The sequence below is a fragment of the Fonsecaea pedrosoi genome (assembly GCF_000835455.1).
Source record: "Fonsecaea pedrosoi CBS 271.37 unplaced genomic scaffold supercont1.5, whole genome shotgun sequence".
Lineage (NCBI taxonomy): Eukaryota > Fungi > Ascomycota > Eurotiomycetes > Chaetothyriales > Herpotrichiellaceae > Fonsecaea > Fonsecaea pedrosoi.
In genome coordinates, this window is record NW_013550611.1 from 1,464,720 (window position 1) to 1,485,572 (window position 20,853).

A 20,853-nucleotide genomic window follows, 5' to 3' on the forward strand; every position below is an offset into this window, starting at 1 on the left:
AGTAGCGGATCAAATCCCTCCGCCCAGCCAATTGTAAGTGTAGACGAAATGCTCCATGCTGACCAGGTATTGGGGCAAATGTTGCACCTTCGACCTGCCAAAATCAGGACCAGTTTGCTGTCGAATTCAGGTTTTCAAGGCTGCGATCCTCCGCTTCCAAACCGTTGTCCTCTGCGCTTTTATAAGACAATTTCATGTGTTCATGCATGTGTGCCTAAGACCCCAGTCTTAGCCTCACGCGCTGTCCCCTTCAACTGAAGAGTCCTTTTCATATCTTTGACAACAAGGAACCAGGCACGAAGATGGCAATCGGCAGACCTCGCATACCTGGCACTGAGGCGGAAAGAGCAGAGGCACGGAGGAGCAAAGTTCGCGCGTAAGTGTGACTGGGGCGCTTGTGATGTTGTGGTCAATACTTGTACTGACAGTGCACTCTGTCAAGCAATGTTCAGGCATTTAGAAGGCGCCAGAAAGAGAAGCAAATCGCAGAGCAGGCATGCCGGTTGCAGGCCAGGGAAGATAGCGTGGCCCAAAAGCACAAATCCCTTGCCTGCCATCAGCCAACTATCGACGCCAACGCCTACAGCTGTCCGAAGGCCTGCGATGCTTCTTTGTTTCCTGTAGAAGATGCTGAATTCTGGTTGTGGGCCATTCCCTCGGAAATGGGTGCAAGGCTTGTGGGTTCGATTTACCATGTCGCATTCGTCCAGGATCTCAAGAATAGGTTCGTAACACTTCGAACGCTGCGAGAGCGAGCAAACAACAGAGCTGGACAACGTCTGTCAATATGCTGTTCAACATGGGTCACAACTGTAACCCTCGAAATGGACAGGCCTGAAACCGAAGTCTTGATGGAAGCTCTCTTAGCTGCCTCTCTGGCCAAGGTTGGCAAAGATCGCAGTGAACCAGATATGGTCCTGCAGGGAGCCTATATGCAGACCCGCGCATTGCAAAGGCTGCGATGTTCGCTGAAGGGATATCAAGAGGGTGATAGAGAAATTTCGCCCACAGTATTATCTTCCACAGCCCTGATCTGTGCCATGTCGGAGCTGATAGCCAACAAGTCCTGGGACAACTTTAACTGTCATTTGCTGGGAGTGGGGGCATTGATATTCCATGGTGGCACCGAAGTAAGTGTTCACATCGTCTTCCTGAATACATACCCAGCAGCACTGACCAAACACCTTCATGAATGATAGGGTCTGACCCAGCAGTCATCCCAGGAACATTTTTACGGATATCGTGCACTGCAAACACCGTTTTTGTTCATGAGTCGGCAGCAGACGTTCCTGTCCGAGCCACAATGGATTGACTTCCCATGGAAAGAAGGGGTGGAGCTCGCTCGACAACCCCTGCACTCGATGCTCGATATTGCCCTCAAGGTCTTACCAGAGATTGTCAAGCAGGAATCGGCCAAAAGTTGGAGCCTGTCCTGCCTCAAAGCGAGATATGAAACGGCGTTCGCGATAGTGGAGGAATTGAATGGCTGGGAGCGTCAGTTGCAATCACAACAAGAGCGTTCTCTATACACCAAAGTCATGGCCAGTTGGGGAGGTGTGTTCCAGCGTCGCCTCCACTTTCCCAACTCTTCGATTGCCCTTGCATTTGCCATGTACACGGCCGTCAGAGTACACGTGGCGATGCTTGTCACCAACATCTCGGAAGAAATGGCTTCCCATGCGTCCACAACCGATATGGACAGAAGCTCAGCTGCGCTGGAGGCATTGCGGTGGGCACGGCTTGCCTGCCAAAGCCTTGAGTACTTCCACACTAGTGAGTCAAAGGTTTCTGGGCTGATAGATACCCTGTGGCCACTTGAGAGCGCCTGGGAGCTCTTTTCAAAGCTGGAGGGAGAAGGGTTCGTCGACGTCTCGCAAGAGATTGTATGGTGTCGATCTGCAGCTGAACAATACGTAAAGCTCGGGATTCCTCCTTTCAGATGGCGATAACACAAGCGAAGGATGGGAAAGGAGGATGCTGACTTGGGGAATGGTTTTGTTCCGAGCCTGTTTCCACAGCTGGTGCAAACACCCCATTCCCTTTCCTTGACCGAAACCACCCGAGGACGCAACCAAAGCTGAAACTCGATTCGAGGAAAACACCAGGTTCAGGGCAGTGCTGTCGGAGGAATTTCCTTTATGGGTGAACACATGCTGGTGATGTTGAGATGTTGGGGATATCACCATGTCGCCTCATGTTGAGCTCAGCCACGGGGATGGCGAGAAAGTGTGGCGTCGTTGGAATTCACGTGACCAAACTGACCAAATCACTTGTGGCTGGTGACCAGCCAGCCAACGGACTCCGTAGAGAAGTCTGCCAGCCACCCAACCTACTCGCTGCCTGGCATTCCTTCCAGCCATTCGAAAACCCTCCTGGTGCTCTTAATCCAGCCCATGAATCATGGTGGTACAGTACGCAAGCGCAGTCTTCCGCGAGCCAGTGGTGGCTGCATCCTCGACCAAACCTGAGACTCGACTTCCCTTCCACCGGTCTCCGCAAGAATGCTGCCAGCCTGTTTGCATCGTCCAATATCGTGGTAATGCCAGGCCAATAAATGACGGAGGTCAAGAAGAACAAGACCGAAGCCAAGGATTCTGAGGAGGAGTTGAACGTTTGAGGAGTTCTTGTCCACACACAATTTGCTGGGCAGGACTTGGTTCAGGCTTGGAATTCACGGAACACCTTTTCACTCCTACAACAGACGCAGGAGTATGACCAACGGTAGAAGAGGTGGAGGAACGCCAGACACACACTTCTTTTCTGCAGAGCTTGGGGAAGTGGAATCCCTTGATATATGCGCAATGGGGAAACTTGTTCGCTCTACGTTTAGGGAATAGTGCCTTGATGCAGGATTGGACCATACAAGCCGCAGGCTGATGCTGGTGATCCATGCTTGTATCCCACACCTCTTCAGGGGCCTCACCTAGTCTACTTGAGTAGAGGTGATGAGGATGGATGAGCTTTCATATATCCACACGGGCGCTGCTCTTGTATCTCTTGACTTTCTCTCCTGTCCGGGCGCCTCTTCAAACGCCGATCACATGTGCCACCCCTCGTTGAGTGGCCCAATTCGCAATGTTTTGTCTCTGCCCAGAATGTGCCTATCTGCACTGCCTCAATCTGGGCAACGTCAAGACCACTTCATCCACCACAATCTGCTCCAGTTCTGCATGCGCCGAGCAGTCGCAAACCATGGCATTCTCATCTGGGCAGAGTTTTCCTCTGCTCTCATTTGTAATTTGCGAAATCGCCTCCTCATCACCCGGTTGGTGCCTTACTCCTCACCCGACACCTCATAAGCCACGCTTTTGCCTATAATACAAGGCTGTGTGCGGTGCATGCGTCCCACCTGTTACCTGTCTGCTACCAACTCTACGCCAGCCGACTCCTGAGATCTGAGCAGTCCTGCTCAGCCATCAGTGTTGGCAATGGAGGAGACAAATTCGCCGCCTCCGTCACCACCAAAAATCACAGTCGATACATCGGTAAGCCATCTCAATAAATAATGGCGATTGTGTTGTGTTTCAGAATCTCTAACCTTTTCGGCTTCAGAATTTATCAGGGCAGCATCGGGCCGAATCATCAAATACTTGGGTAACGTTACCGAGTCACCACAGGGGACTGAGCATGTCCACGCCTCCCCAAAGCGCCATAGACGACAGCGCATACCTATCCCCCACTTCTCCTGAGCGCAGAGCACAGTACGATGGGTCAACTCTCAATTCTAGGTCGGGCTCTGTCGCTTCGGGCGAGACTGCGACACGATTCCGCTCAAATTCAGGTATATCTGCTGGTTCCACTACGACCTTCTACTCCAAATCTAGCCTCGAGTTTGAACCTCCCGAAGAAGCCTTGCGAGCCGACAAGGGAGATGAGAGAGACTTCGATGTCCCTAATAATCCCTTTGCCTTCTCCCCGGGTCAGCTGAACAAGCTCCTGAACCCCAAATCACTGTCTGCCTACAAAGCACTAGGAGGCTTGAGGGGCCTCGAAAGAGGTCTGCGGACCAGTATCTCAGCTGGATTGTCAGTGGACGAAACTCGCCTCGAGGGACAAGTCTCTTTCGAAGAAGCGGTTGCTGCTGGATCCAGCCATGAAGGACTGTCAGAAGTCAAGCTGGACAGATCGGATTCAAATGGCAGTGTGGGCCAGCGCGAAGTCAAGGGCCAATTTGAAGATCGCCTGCGCGTCTTTCGAGACAACCGACTCCCGGAGCGAAAGCCAGACAGCATCCTCGTGCTCATCTGGCGAGCATACAACGACAAAATCCTTATTCTCCTCACCATCGCCGCCGTGATTTCTCTAGCTTTGGGGATTTACGAAACTGTGGATGGAGGCTCGGGTGTGGACTGGGTCGAAGGAGTTGCCATCTGCGTTGCCATCCTCATCGTAGTCATTGTCGGGGCAGCCAATGATTGGCAGAAGGAACGTCAGTTCGTCAAACTGAACAAACGGGTATGTCCACTGTTCCTGTCCAACAACATCCGAACAGCTTGTTCTAACCTCGCTAAATAGAAAGACGACCGTGAAGTCAAAGTCATTCGATCAGGCAAGTCGATACAAGTTTCGGTGCACGACATCACAGCTGGAGATGTCCTTCATCTCGAACCCGGCGATGCCGTTCCAGCAGATGGGATTTTCATCTCGGGACATGGTGTCAAATGTGACGAATCGTCCGCGACTGGAGAATCGGATCAGATGAAAAAGACTCCAGGCGAGGAAGTGTGGCAACGCATTCAGGACGGAACGGCGACTAACAAACTCGATCCTTTCATCATCAGCGGCTCTAAAGTTCTCGAGGGCGTTGGCACCTACCTCGTCACCAGCGTCGGTGTGAATAGCTCCTACGGCAAGATCTTAATGAGCCTCCAGACCGACAATGAACCGACCCCTCTACAGGTAAAACTGGGTAGATTGGCCAATTGGATCGGAGGCCTTGGATCCTCTGCCGCAGGACTTCTTTTCTTCGTTCTTTTGATCAAGTTTCTTGCTCACCTTTCTGAGGATACCCGGCCCGGGGCTGAGAAGGCTCAGGCCTTCCTGGACATCCTTATTGTCGCAATCACAGTCATTGTCGTTGCCGTTCCCGAAGGGCTACCTTTGGCGGTTACGTTAGCTTTGGCCTTCGCCACTACCAGGATGCTGAAGGAGAACAATCTCGTGCGAGTTCTTCGTGCCTGTGAGACCATGGGCAATGCTACGACCATCTGTTCGGACAAGACGGGCACCTTGACGCAAAATAAGATGACTGTGGTTGCTGGGACCATCGGAACGAAGGAGAAGTTTGCCTCGTCACAATCAGTCGAGACAAATGACACGGCCTCATTCACGACCATGTTCCGCACTCTGAGTGCTGAGTTCAAGGAGCTGCTCCGACTCTCCATCACCCTCAACAGCACAGCTTTCGAAGGCGAAGAGAAGGGCGTGCCCACTTTCATTGGTTCCAAGACCGAGGTTGCGTTGCTCACTCTGGCAAAGGAGCATCTGGGTCTTGACAATTTGGCTGCTGAACGATCGAGCTACAAGGTCAAGCAGCTGATCCCCTTCGACTCGGCACGCAAGTGCATGGGGATAGTCATCAAATACAACGGCGTCTACCGGCTTCTCGTCAAGGGAGCTGCAGAGATCATGCTTGCCAAATCCGTCAAGGCCGTTTCCGATGTCTACGAGAAGCAATACGCAGTTACGGAATTGACTGCCGAGCAAAAGGAACAGATAGCCAGCATTATCGATGAATACGCACGGCACTCACTCCGCACCATTGGCATGCTGTACAAGGACTTTCCTCAATGGCCGCCTGCCGGCGCGAAAACCCTGGAAGAAGACGCCAAGATGGCCGACTTTGACGATATCTTCGATGACATGACTTGGATTGGCGTCGTCGGTATCCACGATCCTCTGCGGGAGGGTGTGGTTGAAGCCGTGGCACAGTGCCAACATTCAGGTGTCGTGGTCCGCATGGTCACTGGCGACAATGTAACCACTGCACGTGCAATCGCGACTGAATGCGGTATCCTCCGTGAGGACGAAGACGGAGTCGTCATGGAGGGTCCCAAGTTCCGCCAGCTCTCTGATGAAGAGATGGACAGGATCCTGCCACGCCTTCGTGTCCTGGCTCGCTCATCCCCCGAGGACAAGCGCATACTTGTCAGTCGACTTAAGCATTTGGGCGAGACAGTCGCAGTAACTGGAGATGGTACCAACGACGGGCCTGCCCTGAAAATGGCCGACGTCGGCTTTAGCATGGGTATCGCGGGCACAGAAGTTGCCAAAGAGGCCTCGTCCATCATTCTACTCGACGACAACTTCTCGTCGACAATCACTGCTCTCATGTGGGGTCGGGCCGTCAACGACGCGGTAAAGAAGTTCCTGCAGTTTCAGATCACGGTCAATATCACTGCAGTGATACTCACTTTCGTGTCGGCTGTCTCTAGCGAATCGAACCACTCGGTACTCACGGCCGTTCAACTTCTCTGGGTCAACCTCATCATGGACACTCTTGCTGCTCTAGCGCTCGCGACCGATCCACCTACCAAGAAGATATTGGATCGTCCACCGCAGCCCAAGTCGGAGGCTCTTATTACGATCAATATGTGGAAGATGGTCATCGGCCAAGCAATTTATCAGCTGATTGTCACCTTTACTTTGTACTTTGCGGGCATGTCGATTTTGAGCTATGGGCCCGAACGGCGGAAAGAACTGGACACGATCGTCTTCAACGCCTTTGTGTGGATGCAGGTCTTCAACGAATTGAACAACCGCCGCTTGGACAACAAGTTCAACATCTTTGAGAATATCCATCGCAACTACTGGTTTATCGGCATCAACTGTATCATGGTGGGAGGCCAGATTATGATTATCTTCGTCGGTGGAACTGCTTTCAGCATTACTTCGCTCGACGGTCCTCAGTGGGCAATTTCACTACTGGTTGCTTTACCTTGTCTGCTCTGGGGTGTCTTGGTTCGATGCTTTCCCGACGCCTGGTTCGCAGTCGTTTTCAATGGAGTGGTCGGCGGTGTCGCCTTCGTTCTCCGCCCGATCTGGAAGGCCCTTTCTATCATCTTTCATCCGGTTGCGCAGGTCTTCCGTGCTATTGCACGGTTTACTGGTCGTGCGGTACGCAAGGTCACTCGGCGGAACAGCTGTGATCAAGAAGATGCACCAGCGCCGGTTGACGAAGAGCGTCCTTCGACCGTGGTCGCGGAGAAGCAACCAGAAACCGTCCATGCGTCCAAGGAATCCCCCTCGACGATGAAGCACAGTGACGGTTATACGACCCCACCGTCCGGCTGGAACAGTGGCGGTGCGACTGAGATGAAAGACATTCCTGTGCCGTCTGTGTCGATCACCGGACCACCCAGCTGAGCGATGCTCTTTGTCCGACAATTCCTTTCCTCACGTACATATATACACATATTACAGCACATGGGCTCTTTGATATGTTGCCATCTATAACATCTGGATTACGGTGTCAAATCGGCGTTAGTTTTTGCGGGGGAGTTTACACAGTACATCAGCAAAAATAGTGGCGCTATAAACCGGCACTAGGAGGCCTCTTCTCCTCCTCATGGATATCACGACGTTGGATGTCTGCATGTTTGCATGTTTTGGGTTGGGTTAGGGTTGGTCGCCGTTTCTTGAGTGTCTTTTCGGCCGGACTTTCTGGGGCTGGAGTTGGGAGTTGGAGTAAGTATCATTGGCGGTGGACTGACTGTGTTTTGGGTCTTGTCATCATCTACCTGTCGGGTAAGAGGCCAAAAAGTCGTTTCTGGTTCGTGATCGGGTATATTATTATCGAGTATATGGTCAAAAAAGTGAAAGTGGAAGAAAGTGTCCGCCTTCCCCTACTTACCTACCTACCTACCTACCTACCACTCGAGGTGGTGAGGAAGTGAGGAAGTGAGGGAGCGAGGTATTCAAGCCAGTCGTAGGTATGTACGATACGTACTGACTATACACAGTACATACATACATACATAGTAGAATATTGAGTAGCCATTGGGGGAAGGAAAACAAGACCCAAGTCCAAGCACTCGAAGTATCCTGCTTTGATATTTAGTGTTGGTAGAGTCGACCATCTCCCCTCCCCCTACTCTCTGTCGAACAAAGCATGTGAGGAAAACGCTGTCCACACGTCCACACCATATGCCAATCCCATCCCATCCTATTCCATCCTATCCTATCCGTCTATCAGTCAGTCAGTTTTCTCTTGCGTGTCCGGCCAGCGGCTTAGGCGGAGGCGGAGGCTGAGGCTGACTGCAGTAAGGATGGGAGGGCTGAATGCAGGAAAGACAGGAGACCTCTTTCTCTCTCTCTCTCTGTGTCAGACATAGAGCACAGCACAGCCCTCCTTCCATACGAGCACGAGCACGGCCACAGGCATGAATATCTGTGCTCGTATCGCATCACATGTCTCAGACATACTCGGCACTTTCATCCATACCTCCGTCCACTGGTATTGGCAACTAACAAAATCATAACCAAAAAGCACATCACGTCACGCACATCACAGACATACAGAGAGAGAGATCTTCAGCATTATTTATTTGCAAAGTTTTCTTGTCAGCCGGACTCAAAAGGAAAAAACCAACTACCAGAGAACCATAGAGGAAACAGTGGGAGTTCCTGGTCCAATCCTGCCTACAAACAACTTCATCTTTCATCCTCGACATGCTTATCCGTTTCAAAGTCCATAATCCCTTGCCCATCCCGTACCGACAACAAATCAAAACCACTTTTTCAAAAATCAATACACACAGGAGGGGTAGGCACACCATGATCAAATAATCAAATGATCAAATCAAGGCCGAGGATGCGATATAAAGTTAACATATGAATGTATATGTATATCCCCCCCTGCTGGCGCTCTTGCGCAATCAATCACATGGTTCTTCCTTCATGTCCACAAAAAACGCCAGTCCCGCTCATTCCATGATAACATAGTGAAAAAAAAGGACACCCTCAGATAGATGGCATAGATACAAAGACGGTCAAGGGTGGGCTTGATGATTAGAAATTATGTTTTCGAGGACATGGTTCTGTCGTTTCATTGCGTGTATCCCGGAGGCTTACCGGGACCCCCTGGACCTCCCGGACCACCTGGACCACCAGGTCCTTTGCCACTAGGTCCGCCTGGACCACCAGGGCCTTTGCCGCCAGGGCCCCCGGGACCCCCAGGTCCACCTGGTCCTCCAGGTCCGCCTGGGCCGCCCTTGCCAGGAGGAGGTCCTTTCATGGCGAGACTGCTTCTCTTCCTCAGCTTCTCACCGAAGAGCCACAGGATGATCGGGACTGGGATGCCGATACCGATGGCGGCCAGGGCCAGCACCGTATTACCCCAGCCAAAATCGAGAGCTTTGTACATTGCCGGCGCAAATAAAGGGAATCCGAAACCGGCGAGTGATCGTAGAATCGTGACAGCAGCCACGGCCGAGGCAGCAAACCTCGCGTAGGTGTCGACGAGATAGGTGGTGACGCATTGGAAAGCGGCAATGGTTCCGATACCGAAGATGAACGAGCCAATGTTGGGCACAATCCAGTGTGTCTTGTTCTGGGCGGACCATCCGTAGATCAAAAGACCGACGGGCACGAAGAAGGAAAAGGGGATGACAATCGGCATACGGTATTCCGGTTTGCCCTGTCCGCGGGGATCCTTGGCCTTGAGCTTGCGGTAGACTTTGTCGCCAGACTTGCCGCAGAGAGGGGCACCGATGAAGAAACCCAGACCCAACGAGATGTAGTTCAGGCCAGCAATACCCACGCTTTCGTGGTAGACATTGCCGTAAAGCTCCGGGAATGTGGAAAGGGCCAGGTAGAGAATACCGTAGGAGAAGGCCATGTAAAGAGCTAACACCTGGACGATGGGTTGGCTGAACAACATTCCAAATGATCGAGCCATGGTCTTGACAATCTTCTTCCATACGGGTTGGTCGACTTCACCTTCGCCGTCAGCGTGCCATCGTTTGTCGCCAGTCTGTTTGCGGATCATCTTGGCCTTCTTGTGCAGGATATAGGGAGTATAGGTCTCGCTGAGTTTCCAGAAGCCGGCAACGAGAATAAAGCAGTTGACAATCGAAGTGGCGTAAAACATCCACCTCCAGTCCGACTTTTCGGCAACCCAAGCACCCACAATAGGACCGACGGCAGGGCCAAGCAGAGGGCCCATGGCGTAGATACCCATGGCCTTACCACGCTCTTCAGGTTTGAACAGGTCACCAAGGACACCGCCACCGATTGCAAGGGGTGCTGAACCACCGAGACCAGACAAGAATCGGAAAGCCATTAGCTGCTGTTTGGTTTGAGCAAAACCACATGCCGTGTTAAATGCCAGGAAGACTACGTTCGATGATTGGAGGATGATGACACGCCCGTACAGTTCAGAGAGCGGACCGAGAATCATAGGACCGATAGCATATGCCAGGACGAAGATGGACAGCACGATCTGGGATTCGATCTTGTTGGTGATATGGAATTCGTCGGCAATTTGTCCCAAGGCAGGGGCGATCATGGACGACGCTAGGGGTGACAGGAATGTAAAGGACGCGGTAAGCATGGTGATGGCCCACTTCTTGTTCGAAGGCCAGCTCTTGGGGTTCAGCGGATCGTCTGGCCCATTGAATTTGACCTGTAATAGCAAATATTAGCCAGCTTTCTGAGAACAGAAGGGTTGGAAGAACTTACCAGGAAAGGGTCGTCGTTGGGAGGGCCACCTGGACCCCCAGGTCCGCCAGGGCCACGTGGTCCAGGACCACCGCCCGGTTTCTCCTTGGGCAAGAAAGGAGTGGGAGTGGCAGGACCATTTTGAGCCTCGAGATCGAACTTGGCTGGGTCTTTCCTGTCCATCATACCATGGCCATGATCCTCATCACAGGTGCACCATGATTCGTGTGAGTGTTTACTGTGTTCCCGCTCGAATGGCGGTGTCATCTGCTGGGAAAGTGGTCTCTTTTCATCCCTTGGGTACGAGTTGTGTAGAGTATTCATGGCCAGAGTCTCCTCGGATTGTGTTGGATACCGAGGAACCGATTGGTCATACAGAGAATCATTATTGTTCAAGTAGCCCTCTGCGAGGAGTCTCTGGTTTGCTACGAAGTCTTGGTCGCGGTTGAGGTAGTGGTCGTCGCTCACTATCCTCGAGTCTCGGGTGCGGAAGGACGGGGCATAGGAAGCCAGGGAATCTCTGTTTTGGGCGGATCGCATCGATCCCTGATCATCATAACGGCCGACATGATAGTCTGGGCCATCGTCGTAAAGAACAGCGAAGGTAATCTCACTGCTGGCGCGATCAGAGCCAGGTGAGGGTTCGGCAGGTAGAGAGCGGTGCCTATAAGGCTCGGTCGAGTTTAATCGTCGTAGCGAAGGAAATCGTGAGTTCAGCGCGGGTTGTGATAGAGGTCGTAAGAGCTGGCTGTTGGTACCGTCTTCCTCCATGTTATCGGTGTTAGGGGTGTTGTTGTCGACAGACGTTGGAGGGAAGGCAACTGTGTGTCGGGGAGGCTGCTGCTGCTGTTGTTGCTGATGTTGGGCTAAAGATGAACCTGGACGCGATTGGGAGTCGTAGCCTCTGGCGACTTCCCAGCTGTCCCACGAATTCGGAGCCGCCAGTGTGAAAGGGGGTTTAGGTATGTAGAATGATGAACGAGCGTGGTGGTTTGTCCAGGAATTATTACAACAAAAACAAACAAATTCGAAAAGGTGGACAAAGCGTCGACGACAGGGAAGGGGGGAGGAGAGGAGGGATGAAGGAGTAGTAAAGCGAGTGAGCTGGCTGAGCGAGTGTGTAAAAAGCGAGCTGGTGAAGTAGTAGGAGGTCGGTAAGAAGGGGAGGGAAACCACGGACAAGAATAAGATCCGCTGGCCTGTCAGGCGAGATGACGAGGGATGGGAGGAATAAAGGGATCTAGGGAATTTTTGGGGGTGGATGGCGAGCGAGAGGGAGAGAGAAGAGGGGGGAGCTTGGTGCTTGGGTGTGTTTGCGAAACTGAGCAGGAGAGACAAGAAAAGCGGGCTAGGGTGCAGGACGGCCTGGTAAGTACAAGTAGGTGGTCAAAAGCTGCTACGGGCTTTGTGGGCTGTGGGCTGGCTAGGGGACACTAGGTGCAAAAAAGGGCCCTTTCCAGGCTGGTGCTATACGGCGGCGGGCCTTGGATGACCTGGGTTCCTGGGATAGTCGCGGGTTAGTACCATCCGGGAATAGAGGCTTGGATGGAGACGGCATTTGGGAATTTGGGGGGTGGAGGGAGGGATTTGGGAACCCATTCAACTGCTCTACCACAACAGCCAGACAGCCTTGGGTCCCTCTTTCAGGCCCCAACCCGAGCACTTGAAAAGAGGCTTTGTTGCTCCAATAATAATATCACCTTGCCGCCCTTATCCAACTGTCAGGTCGGCGCTCGGATCATACGAGTACCTACGAGTTTGGCCTTTGCGGAGACCAAGGCTCACCGGAGCGCGAGCTTTTGCTGTTCGAGTAACGCCTACCTTATGATCACCGAGTCCACCGGGTCCTACCTACAAGTACGGTGCTGCTGCTGATGATGACGATGATGACTATGATTCTCCGGACATTTTATGCAAGACTGGTCCTCGCTGGCCGGAACACAGGATGTGGCTGTTGATCTGGCTGAGAAGGGAAACAGGAATACGGACGGAACAAGAGATTGCGAGATTGGAAGCCTTTCGACGCCGCGATTGGCCTGTCTGCCCGTACGAGGACTGGTAGAGGCTGGCTGCAAGTCATGATTGACCCTGGAAACAACTTTTGTGCATAATCATCCAGAGAGAGTTTTTTTGGTCCATCACACAAGGCAGAAACATTTCATGGGCTTTTGTTGTTACAAGATGGCACGGCATGTGGCCTGCCTTAAAACAGCCTGCGAAGCATGTACCGAGTCCTCCGTACCGTCTTCTGGAGCTGCAGCCTCTTTGCTAGCCTAATCCACAATACAAGCACCAGGGTACATGCTCGTCGTTGACCTGTAGCTCGAAACCTGGAAGTACGAGGTTGAGTTGCATGGCCACCTTTCTCTATGACGGCTACATATCATGCAGACAAGTACCATTCCATGAAAACCCGTAAACTTTAATCTTTCTCTTTGCGTGTCTCTCTCTCCAGCCCATGATGTGTCTTTCCGTGCGTATACCGGACTGAATACGAGAATAGCGGCGGCAAGGTTCCAGGCACCAAAATGTCACCATATTTGACCACCACCACACGCCATCACCCATCCCCTCCAGTCGGCATCTTGGTATAGTAATAGGAAGGGAGAAGGGGAGCCGCCGAGACGCGCAAAAGTGAACTGAAATCTTACCGCAGCGCAGACCAAGCATGAGGTACGCAGATTGTAGGAGTGGGATGTTCGAGTTCCTCGTCGAACGCAGCTCAATTCAAAACCACAGCTGTGCCAAAGCAGCCGCAAGGGAACGGAAAAGAGGCGGGGAGGGGCGGAGCTTAAGCGACAGCCTTGGTGGAGATTTGTTGTTAGGCTCATCGCTCGCTCATCTGTTGTTGGAAGGCATGGAGTCCAATGGGCGCCAAGGGCCGACAGGGCACAGGACCCCAGGCCCCAGCTCACAGCTTCGGGCACCGCTCAGGCCCTCCAGATGTGCGATTTGCTGGCAGTTACTGACATTTGCTGGCCCCTGCACGCCCCTGTTGGCCCCAGTAGTGCTAAGTGAGTGGACTTGTTGCTAAAATTGAGTCCGTAGCGCATCGTGCTAGTGGACCCCGTTGGCCTGTTGGCCTGCTGGGCCTGCGCCGCAATCTTGATCCTTGGTCCTTCCCCCTCCAGCCCCTTTGGCCAACCTCGCCCTGGATCTGCCCCTGTTTTGGCCTCCTCTCCACGGACTTTGTCGTCCGACCCTCCGAACTAGGGGCGCCCTGTGCCTCATTGTCTGTCACTTGCCTGTTCCTGGCATGGTGGTGGACTTTGTGGACTTGATCAACCAATCCGTTGGGCTCCTTAATCTTTTGGCGCAAAGAGGCTGAAGTTGGATTGGTCTGTCGACCATGAGGAAGCAAAACGTCATACTAGTTCACCACCTCCGCGATCAAATGTTCTCATCCATGATACCTGTTTGGAGTCATTAGCCGTTAAACACTCTTCTCTAGTCGGTATGCTATACCTCCTTCATCGATATCAAGTGCGATAACGGCAGAGGGAGCTCATATTCCTCTGTAACAGTGTCGATAAACATGGTCGACTTTCCCTTCCCCGCCTCCCCCTGAGCAACAATCGATTCTCAGCACGTCTCAGCAGCTCCAAGACTCGCCACTAATCTCCTCTCTCGCGTGTAATTTCTCAGCGACGCCTTGGCGCTCCTACCACTTACCACGCGCCCACCTGATTGATGCTCCTTTCGGACTGAGGTGACAATATTGTGGTCATGTTTGAGCCTCTGAGAAGCCATTTCCACCTCTTTTGGTGAAATTAACGCAGAGCTGAAGCTTCGAGAACGATGGATCACAACGCCGTTTCTCTTTTCTCGCTCGGCTGGTTTGCTTGTTGCAGAGGGTCCACGCTCACTCCGGCTTGTTTGTTCTCCAGATGGTAGAATTGGTCTCGCATCCTGCACTAAAATCCTCCCCTCGACCAGCGAACGGTCTCATGATTCAACCGACCCAACGTGCCAGCTAGAAATCCGCTAGCCCTACGAGGACCCAAGCACTTGTGCTCGTGCTCGTAGGCACAGTACGAGGTACTCGGTAGTGGTAGCATAATCGCTTCTTGCCCTCGATATAATCGCCCTTATCAGTCTATCGGCGCCAGGCGCTTTATTCGTACACGGCAGATGGCCTGCCACTGATGAAATTTCCCAGTAACAACAACCGACCCGGTGATTATCGGCCCAATGCAAACATTCGTCAGCGTGTGTGGGGAATTTCGTCCATTGTGGCTTTGGTTGACTTCTCGATTTATTCTCTGTCTGGTTGGTTTGTGCCTTTGCGTCGGTATATGTAGACAATATTTGGACACAAGCGCGATTCCTTCATGGACAGCCGGCTGACTGCTGGGCTAGCTGATCAAGCTTCATTCCCTATACCTTCTCAGAAAACTTTGCCCCGAGTGTCTGAGCAACGGGTGAAAGGGAGAGTACCCCTTCACCTTGCCGGTAGACCGGTACAGGGAGCCCCACGAATGTTCTGGTGGCTTTCGAACATGACACCTGGCCCCCCCAAAAACGTGGAAAACCCTCTGCCAGCTCCATGGCGTCAGAAATCGGCCTTGGTGGATGTTTAAGGCTGGAACAGGAGAGTGCGGCTAATGGAACACCCCCTTAGAATCCCTTTAAATAGCAGTCCCCCGCAATACCAAGCAAGCAGGTCGCAGGTTTTGCACATTGACACTTTCTCACTGAGGGGACGGAGCCGGTGAAACTTGAACAGTTGACACAGAGATGTGACCATCAGGTAAACCGATGCCCGCCGGCACGATGGTGTTAGGCGGGAGCATCTACCAAGCGGCGTCTAGAGGCATCGGCCGAGGCCAACAGACAAGGTATCCCCATGTGCATCTTGAAGGAATACCGCTTAAAAGCACAGGCGGCTGAATCCGTTTAGTCCGATGATGCCTATAAAAAGACATCGCCCAGACTCAAAAAGGATGCCGGAGCATCTCGGCAATGCTCGTGGTGCTACCCAAGTTTTCCTTTGCAGGATTCAAGTCTTTTGCAGCAAGTCTTCTGCACCAATTCTTGAGTCACCATCGGGCTCTGGTGAGCTGCAGGAACCGTTGGTTTGACAGACTGACCTGATAGGCGAGCTCTATCACTGGTGCCTCAGGCCATTGCGACCCCCAGACGCTTGAGCCCAGCTGAACCAAGCCTGACAAGCTAGGGTCTGCATATAAGCCCGAACCTGCGTCGTCTGCTGATTCAATGAGCCCTGTACCGAGTTGTTGCACGGCGCATTCCCTCAGGAAAATAAATATTCAGCTTGCTGATTTCATTTGTCATTGACTGCAGGGGCGCACGGCCGGCATATCGCGTGCACTTGAATCTGTCAGTCATTTGCATCCAGCCTCTCACTTTTGAGCTTGGCGCTCCGAGCCCTAGCAATGGCAAGTCCGTTGCCAAATGAGGCATGCACATGACCACTTTGACATCTGCCTTTCCCCAGACTTGCTTATCTTGAGAGTGAATCGAGATCGAAAATCCGACACACTACCGAGTACGAGGTACCTTGTCCTGGATCCTGGTATGTTCAACGAAAAACAGTCCTGTCAAAGGCCTTCTTTCGGGCTCCAATATGGTGCTAATATTCTTGTCTCCGTTGTATCGCTATCTTTGTCCCTGCTAGTCGTTATCAGTGGAGGAGCTGAGCTTCGACAGGCTGTAGTTCATGTGACTCCTCGATATCCCACCTTGTCTAGAGAAACTTTTAGGGACACACTCCAAAGCAAATGTCCAAAGGGAGGTTGCAGGCGGTACGGGTTCGCATTGGTAATCAACGCTGCTCCTATTGAGTTTGGTGGACCACTTGCTCGCAACCACTGAATCGATCACGATTCCTCGGTCTTCCATCAGAGTTTGCGGTTAAACACGGGCCTCCCAAGGCTTTCAATGCAGGGGAGGAAAACAATTCAAATCATGAATCATTTCGCAGGAATATAGATAATGCGCTGTTGTCAGAGCTCTGCATTGTTCCAGATCCTTTGGTCGAGTATCCATAGTGGCTGAACTCCACAGTCGATGAGGAAGAACAGTACAGGGTAGTTCGCAGCCTACATGGCGGCTCGCTAATTCCTCAGGCTTGAAAAATACTTGAAGGGGGGCTTCGACAGGCGTGGACCGCATTCCAAGTCGTTCTACCGGAATCGGAGGAGCCATATCGTCACTGCTGTACCAAGTATTCATTGGTTTGTTGGTGCCAGATCTTCCCGCGCTTCTGCTAAGTAGATCCCTTGCATCCCAAGCTCGTCTCCGCGAAGCTCCCAGCCACCTGATATTCGAGTTCCCACTCAAACGCAGAAAAAAGCTTCATGATATCTGAGTTTTCTCCAGCCATCTGCTTTATTATCTTTCAATGGGCGCAAAGGCTGGCACCAGGGAGTCTGCATAGGGCTCCTGCACGTCGAGGCAAGAATTGCTTACTCGCACGACCTGGGTTTGAGACATGGAGTGAGCGCTCGGCATCGCGAGTCGGATCGACTGCTTTCTTCTTCATAGATCTAGCAAGTCTCATGCCAGTTATAAGCCCGCTAGGGCAAGAATAGAGGACTCTGCTTGGTCAAGCCTCCGCGGCATGAGGGGGCTTGAAGGAGTTTCTTTTGCGCCGTCCAGCTTACCGGCCCGAATGTATTTGCAATGTTCAAAGCATGGCAGCGCCAGCGTCAAAACAAGCCTGTACATGTCCTGATTGCCATTGACAGGGGCGTTTGCTTGGAAGAACTCAGGTGACGGGTAATAAATGTGACGCCCGTTTCATAGTGGCGGATGAAGTCAAATTCTGGACACGCAATTGTGGTATTGCGTCGGAACGTTGAGAAAGATCATAGTGAGCAGCAGCTGCGCGAGTCTCAGCAGGCATGAAGTGGCTTCACTGCGATTTCAGCACATTCCCATGTCCGTCTGTATCCCTATTTGCCCTCCAAACGCCTTCTTCAACCTCACCAGTATCTGCGAACCACTCTCTCTTCCAGATCTCTGCTCGAGCCTTGACTCTTTCCAGGATCTCTTCGGCACCTGCCCAGCCACTGGCACGATGCCCGCTACTCACGCTAACGGCAATGCTCTCTTCTTCAACCTTGACCTCGCCCAGGCGGTGGGCGATGACCACCTTCTCTAGCCCATGCTTTTTCTGCACGTCCTCGGCAATAGCGTAGAGAGACTTGAGGGCGAGGGAAGGATACGCAGAATATGAGAGGCGAGAGACTGGGCGATGGTCGAAGTTGTTGCGGGTGGTGCCCAGGAACAGAACGTTGGCGCCCGCGGTAGGGGAACGGGTGAATCGCAAGTAGGATGGGATATCGAGAGGGTCATAGACGAGAGAGATATAGATAGTGTCAGAGGAGAGGATTTGGGGAAAGTTAGATGGGTTGAGGACAGAGGTTGTTGCAGTACTAGCAGACGAGGTCTGCGTCGAGGACGCATCGGCCCCGTTGGTCAAGGGCGCTGGAATGTCTGCAGACATGGCTCTTCCGGTATGAGGCGAGGTTTTCCTAAAGAGCGGGGAGCAACTGTTCTCTGTCAATGCTCATCAACTTCAATGATATCTGATTTTCCATTAGTGCACTAGTTGTGGAATCATGTTGATATGTGGTGTGTCAAGTCTTTGAATGCCTCTTAAGTTACATGCGGTCAAAAGTTCTGGCTGATAGCCGGGAGTGGCATCTTCTCCAACATCCAAGTGTTTTTCTCGGCTGAGCCGCCGATACGTCATATCGGTTCAATAGCTCAGCAGTTTTTCATCCCACCACTTCAACTCACCACCAGGCACCTCGCTCTTTCACGACTTGACTCACGCATGTGTTTCTCACACCTGTACCCCGTGTATGCGAGTCAGCAACATGAGACACCAATCAAGGTAGCTCCGTCAACGTCTCCCTGTGAGTTTCTCCCGTCCTTTGCCAGCGAATAGCTGATGTTAAACTACCCGTGACCACCCAACCACGCCCTCGCGTCAATGTGAGGCGACTTCGCCATGTCCTTTTATTCGCTACCAAAAGAATGCAACTTCGCATCCCGGCCAAAACTCTCCCCCCCCACACACAAGAGGGCAAGGAAAATCCAAAGCAAACAAAATAATTCCGAATCTTGCAAAAAACCACGATTTGGGCCCTCTTCAATGGAGCCACGTCTACGTCTCACCGCCTGCCATTTATTCCCTTGTTTTCCACTCATACCGATCAAATCGAGGTGTTTGTGTGTCTAAGACCTCGCGTGCATACAGATTGTCCCAAACAAGAAATCAGAGTTGCCTAATGAAGAACTTCGTGACCCAGGAACAAGAATGAAGTGGCTGGTAAGCAATGGGATTGGTCGTTGAGTATATGCAAGCTGGGAGACGGCGTCATCTTGATCCTCTGTTTTGTCAGGGCCAGATAGTGGACATGGAACCAACATGCGGTCCTCATAGACATGTATTTGTTATTTCCCATTTGCTCTTGTTCAATTGCTCTTTTATTTCTGGTGATACATCTCTCTATTTCCGATCATGAACATTGAGGTACAGTCTTGCAGAAGTGGAGTTTTTGTTACAACGTTACCCTCTCGCATCGCCATGCTGTGCAGACCTCAACACTAGACACACCCCTCTCTCAGTTCATTAGTTACCGCTAGAAGTCACCTCTTTCTTCTCAAGGTAGGGCAGCGGTGTCGTATCAATCGGCTTCCTCTCTCTTCTCCAATCCCTGATGTGCTGGAGTACAATGGCCGCCGCACTTTCCGGTGTGTCTTGCCTTCCAATACACTCGACAAAGTCACCTTCGGGATCCATCACGTAAAAGTATATGCTGTGGTCCACCAAGTAATCTTCTTCGCCCGGCTTCAGCTCTGGCGGCGTGGAGAAATACACCCGATATTGTTTACACACGTCCTTGGTCTGTTGCCATGTACCAACCAAACCGAGGATAGCAGGGTGGAATTCGGCCAAGTATGCTTTGAGGACATCGGGAGTGTCGCGATTAGGATCGCACGAGATGAAAATCGGCCGTACTGTGTTTGGGGCTCTCTCTTGGATAATTTCGAGGGCTTCGCCCATCTTGTCAAGCTCGTCGGGGCAGATGTCGGGACAATGGCTGAAACCGAAATATATCTACCAGCCAAACCATTCGTGTCAGTCTCAGGAGAACTTCAAACATTGACGCGGGAGTGCGGACATACGAGTGAATATTTGCCCAATAAATCTTTGTCTGTGAAATCATTGCCATCGACATCCTTCAATGCGAACGGGCCGCCGACCTTCGGCTTCCCGTAACCTTTGCTCATCTCGACGATCCTCTTGCGTTCCAACCGTTTCTTCTCGAACTGGAAATAAAATATCATGCCTGCACCGACGCCGACGAAGAGCGCCGCTGATCTGAATGAGAATGGCTGCACATGGCAAGCGTCAGAGGAAGGCACGTACCCCGGATAAAGATACGTACGCCTGTGCGATGGTACAATCTATCCCCCATTCTTAATCTCGAGCTTGAGGAGGAAAAAGACCGCGTCTGAAGACATTGAGACGGCGGGCCATGTCGTCGTGGTTGCTGCGACTTGAAAGACGATGGCTTAACTCGGGCGTGCACCGTCTGCAGGTGAATCGATCTGCTTTTACTGGAGGCTAGCGGGGTGGCTAGCCTCTGGACAGCTCTATGCAAGGGAGGCATACGGCCAGGCGTTGGATTGAGGAGTTGACAGTGAAATACAAGAACTGCGTTGGTGATGAGTGGACTGACTGAAGCAACTTTCTGTGGCACATGGCATGATGGGGTTCAAGCACGGCACCCTACTCGCCCACTTGTCAGCGGCGGAGTGGAAGAGTCGGAAGCGCACTCGGCACATACTCACGTGACACAACATAAAATTAACATAAACTTACCATTCGTGTCTTGCCTCTCTTTCCAAAGACCGCCACAAGCTCGGAGGAACAGAGTGATATGTTCGGCATATGTCACACAATCCAGCGTCAGGTGAAGCCTCAAAATCAAGATTCGACGCGAAGTCCTAGGCCACCGCCCCAGCACGACCCGACCTCCATGCCTACACTATCCACACCGCGCCCCAGCATCAGGTCGAATAGGACCCACCAAAGAGCATCTTCCCATTCTGCTTTTCTTACACGAGTGGTTTAGACAGGATCCCAATGTCACTTATGGTCACGGGTCAGATCAAATGTTCTGGGCATTACACCACTCTGGGAACCAGATACAG

General features: G+C 52.1%; 5 protein-coding genes across 5 annotated transcripts; 2 read left to right on the forward strand and 3 right to left on the reverse strand.

The window, feature by feature from the left end:
* Positions 1-302: 302 nt before the first annotated feature.
* Z517_08000 (uncharacterized protein) lies at positions 303-1,949 on the forward strand (the record flags this gene model as incomplete). The annotated part of the gene is made up of 3 exons (XM_013426521.1): positions 303-376; positions 443-1,130; positions 1,200-1,949. 3 exons carry the CDS (start codon positions 303-305, stop codon positions 1,947-1,949), a joined length of 1,512 nt encoding a protein of 503 aa, XP_013281975.1.
* A 1,678-nt stretch (positions 1,950-3,627) lies between these two features.
* Z517_08001 (calcium-translocating P-type ATPase, PMCA-type) lies at positions 3,628-7,365 on the forward strand (the record flags this gene model as incomplete). Its single annotated transcript, XM_013426522.1, has 2 exons — positions 3,628-4,455; positions 4,516-7,365. 2 exons carry the CDS (start codon positions 3,628-3,630, stop codon positions 7,363-7,365), a joined length of 3,678 nt encoding a protein of 1,225 aa, XP_013281976.1.
* Positions 7,366-9,046: 1,681 nt separating this feature from the next.
* Positions 9,047-11,430, reverse strand: Z517_08002 (uncharacterized protein; the record flags this gene model as incomplete). Its single annotated transcript, XM_013426523.1, has 2 exons — positions 9,047-10,624; positions 10,681-11,430. 2 exons carry the CDS (start codon positions 11,428-11,430, stop codon positions 9,047-9,049), a joined length of 2,328 nt encoding a protein of 775 aa, XP_013281977.1.
* Positions 11,431-17,536: 6,106 nt separating this feature from the next.
* On the reverse strand, positions 17,537-18,130 carry Z517_08003 (uncharacterized protein; the record flags this gene model as incomplete). The annotated part of the gene is made up of 1 exon (XM_013426524.1): positions 17,537-18,130. One exon carries the CDS (start codon positions 18,128-18,130, stop codon positions 17,537-17,539), a length of 594 nt encoding a protein of 197 aa, XP_013281978.1.
* Positions 18,131-19,264: 1,134 nt separating this feature from the next.
* On the reverse strand, positions 19,265-20,114 carry Z517_08004 (uncharacterized protein; the record flags this gene model as incomplete). Its single annotated transcript, XM_013426525.1, has 3 exons — positions 19,265-19,753; positions 19,822-20,031; positions 20,085-20,114. 3 exons carry the CDS (start codon positions 20,112-20,114, stop codon positions 19,265-19,267), a joined length of 729 nt encoding a protein of 242 aa, XP_013281979.1.
* Positions 20,115-20,853: the final 739 nt, after the last annotated feature.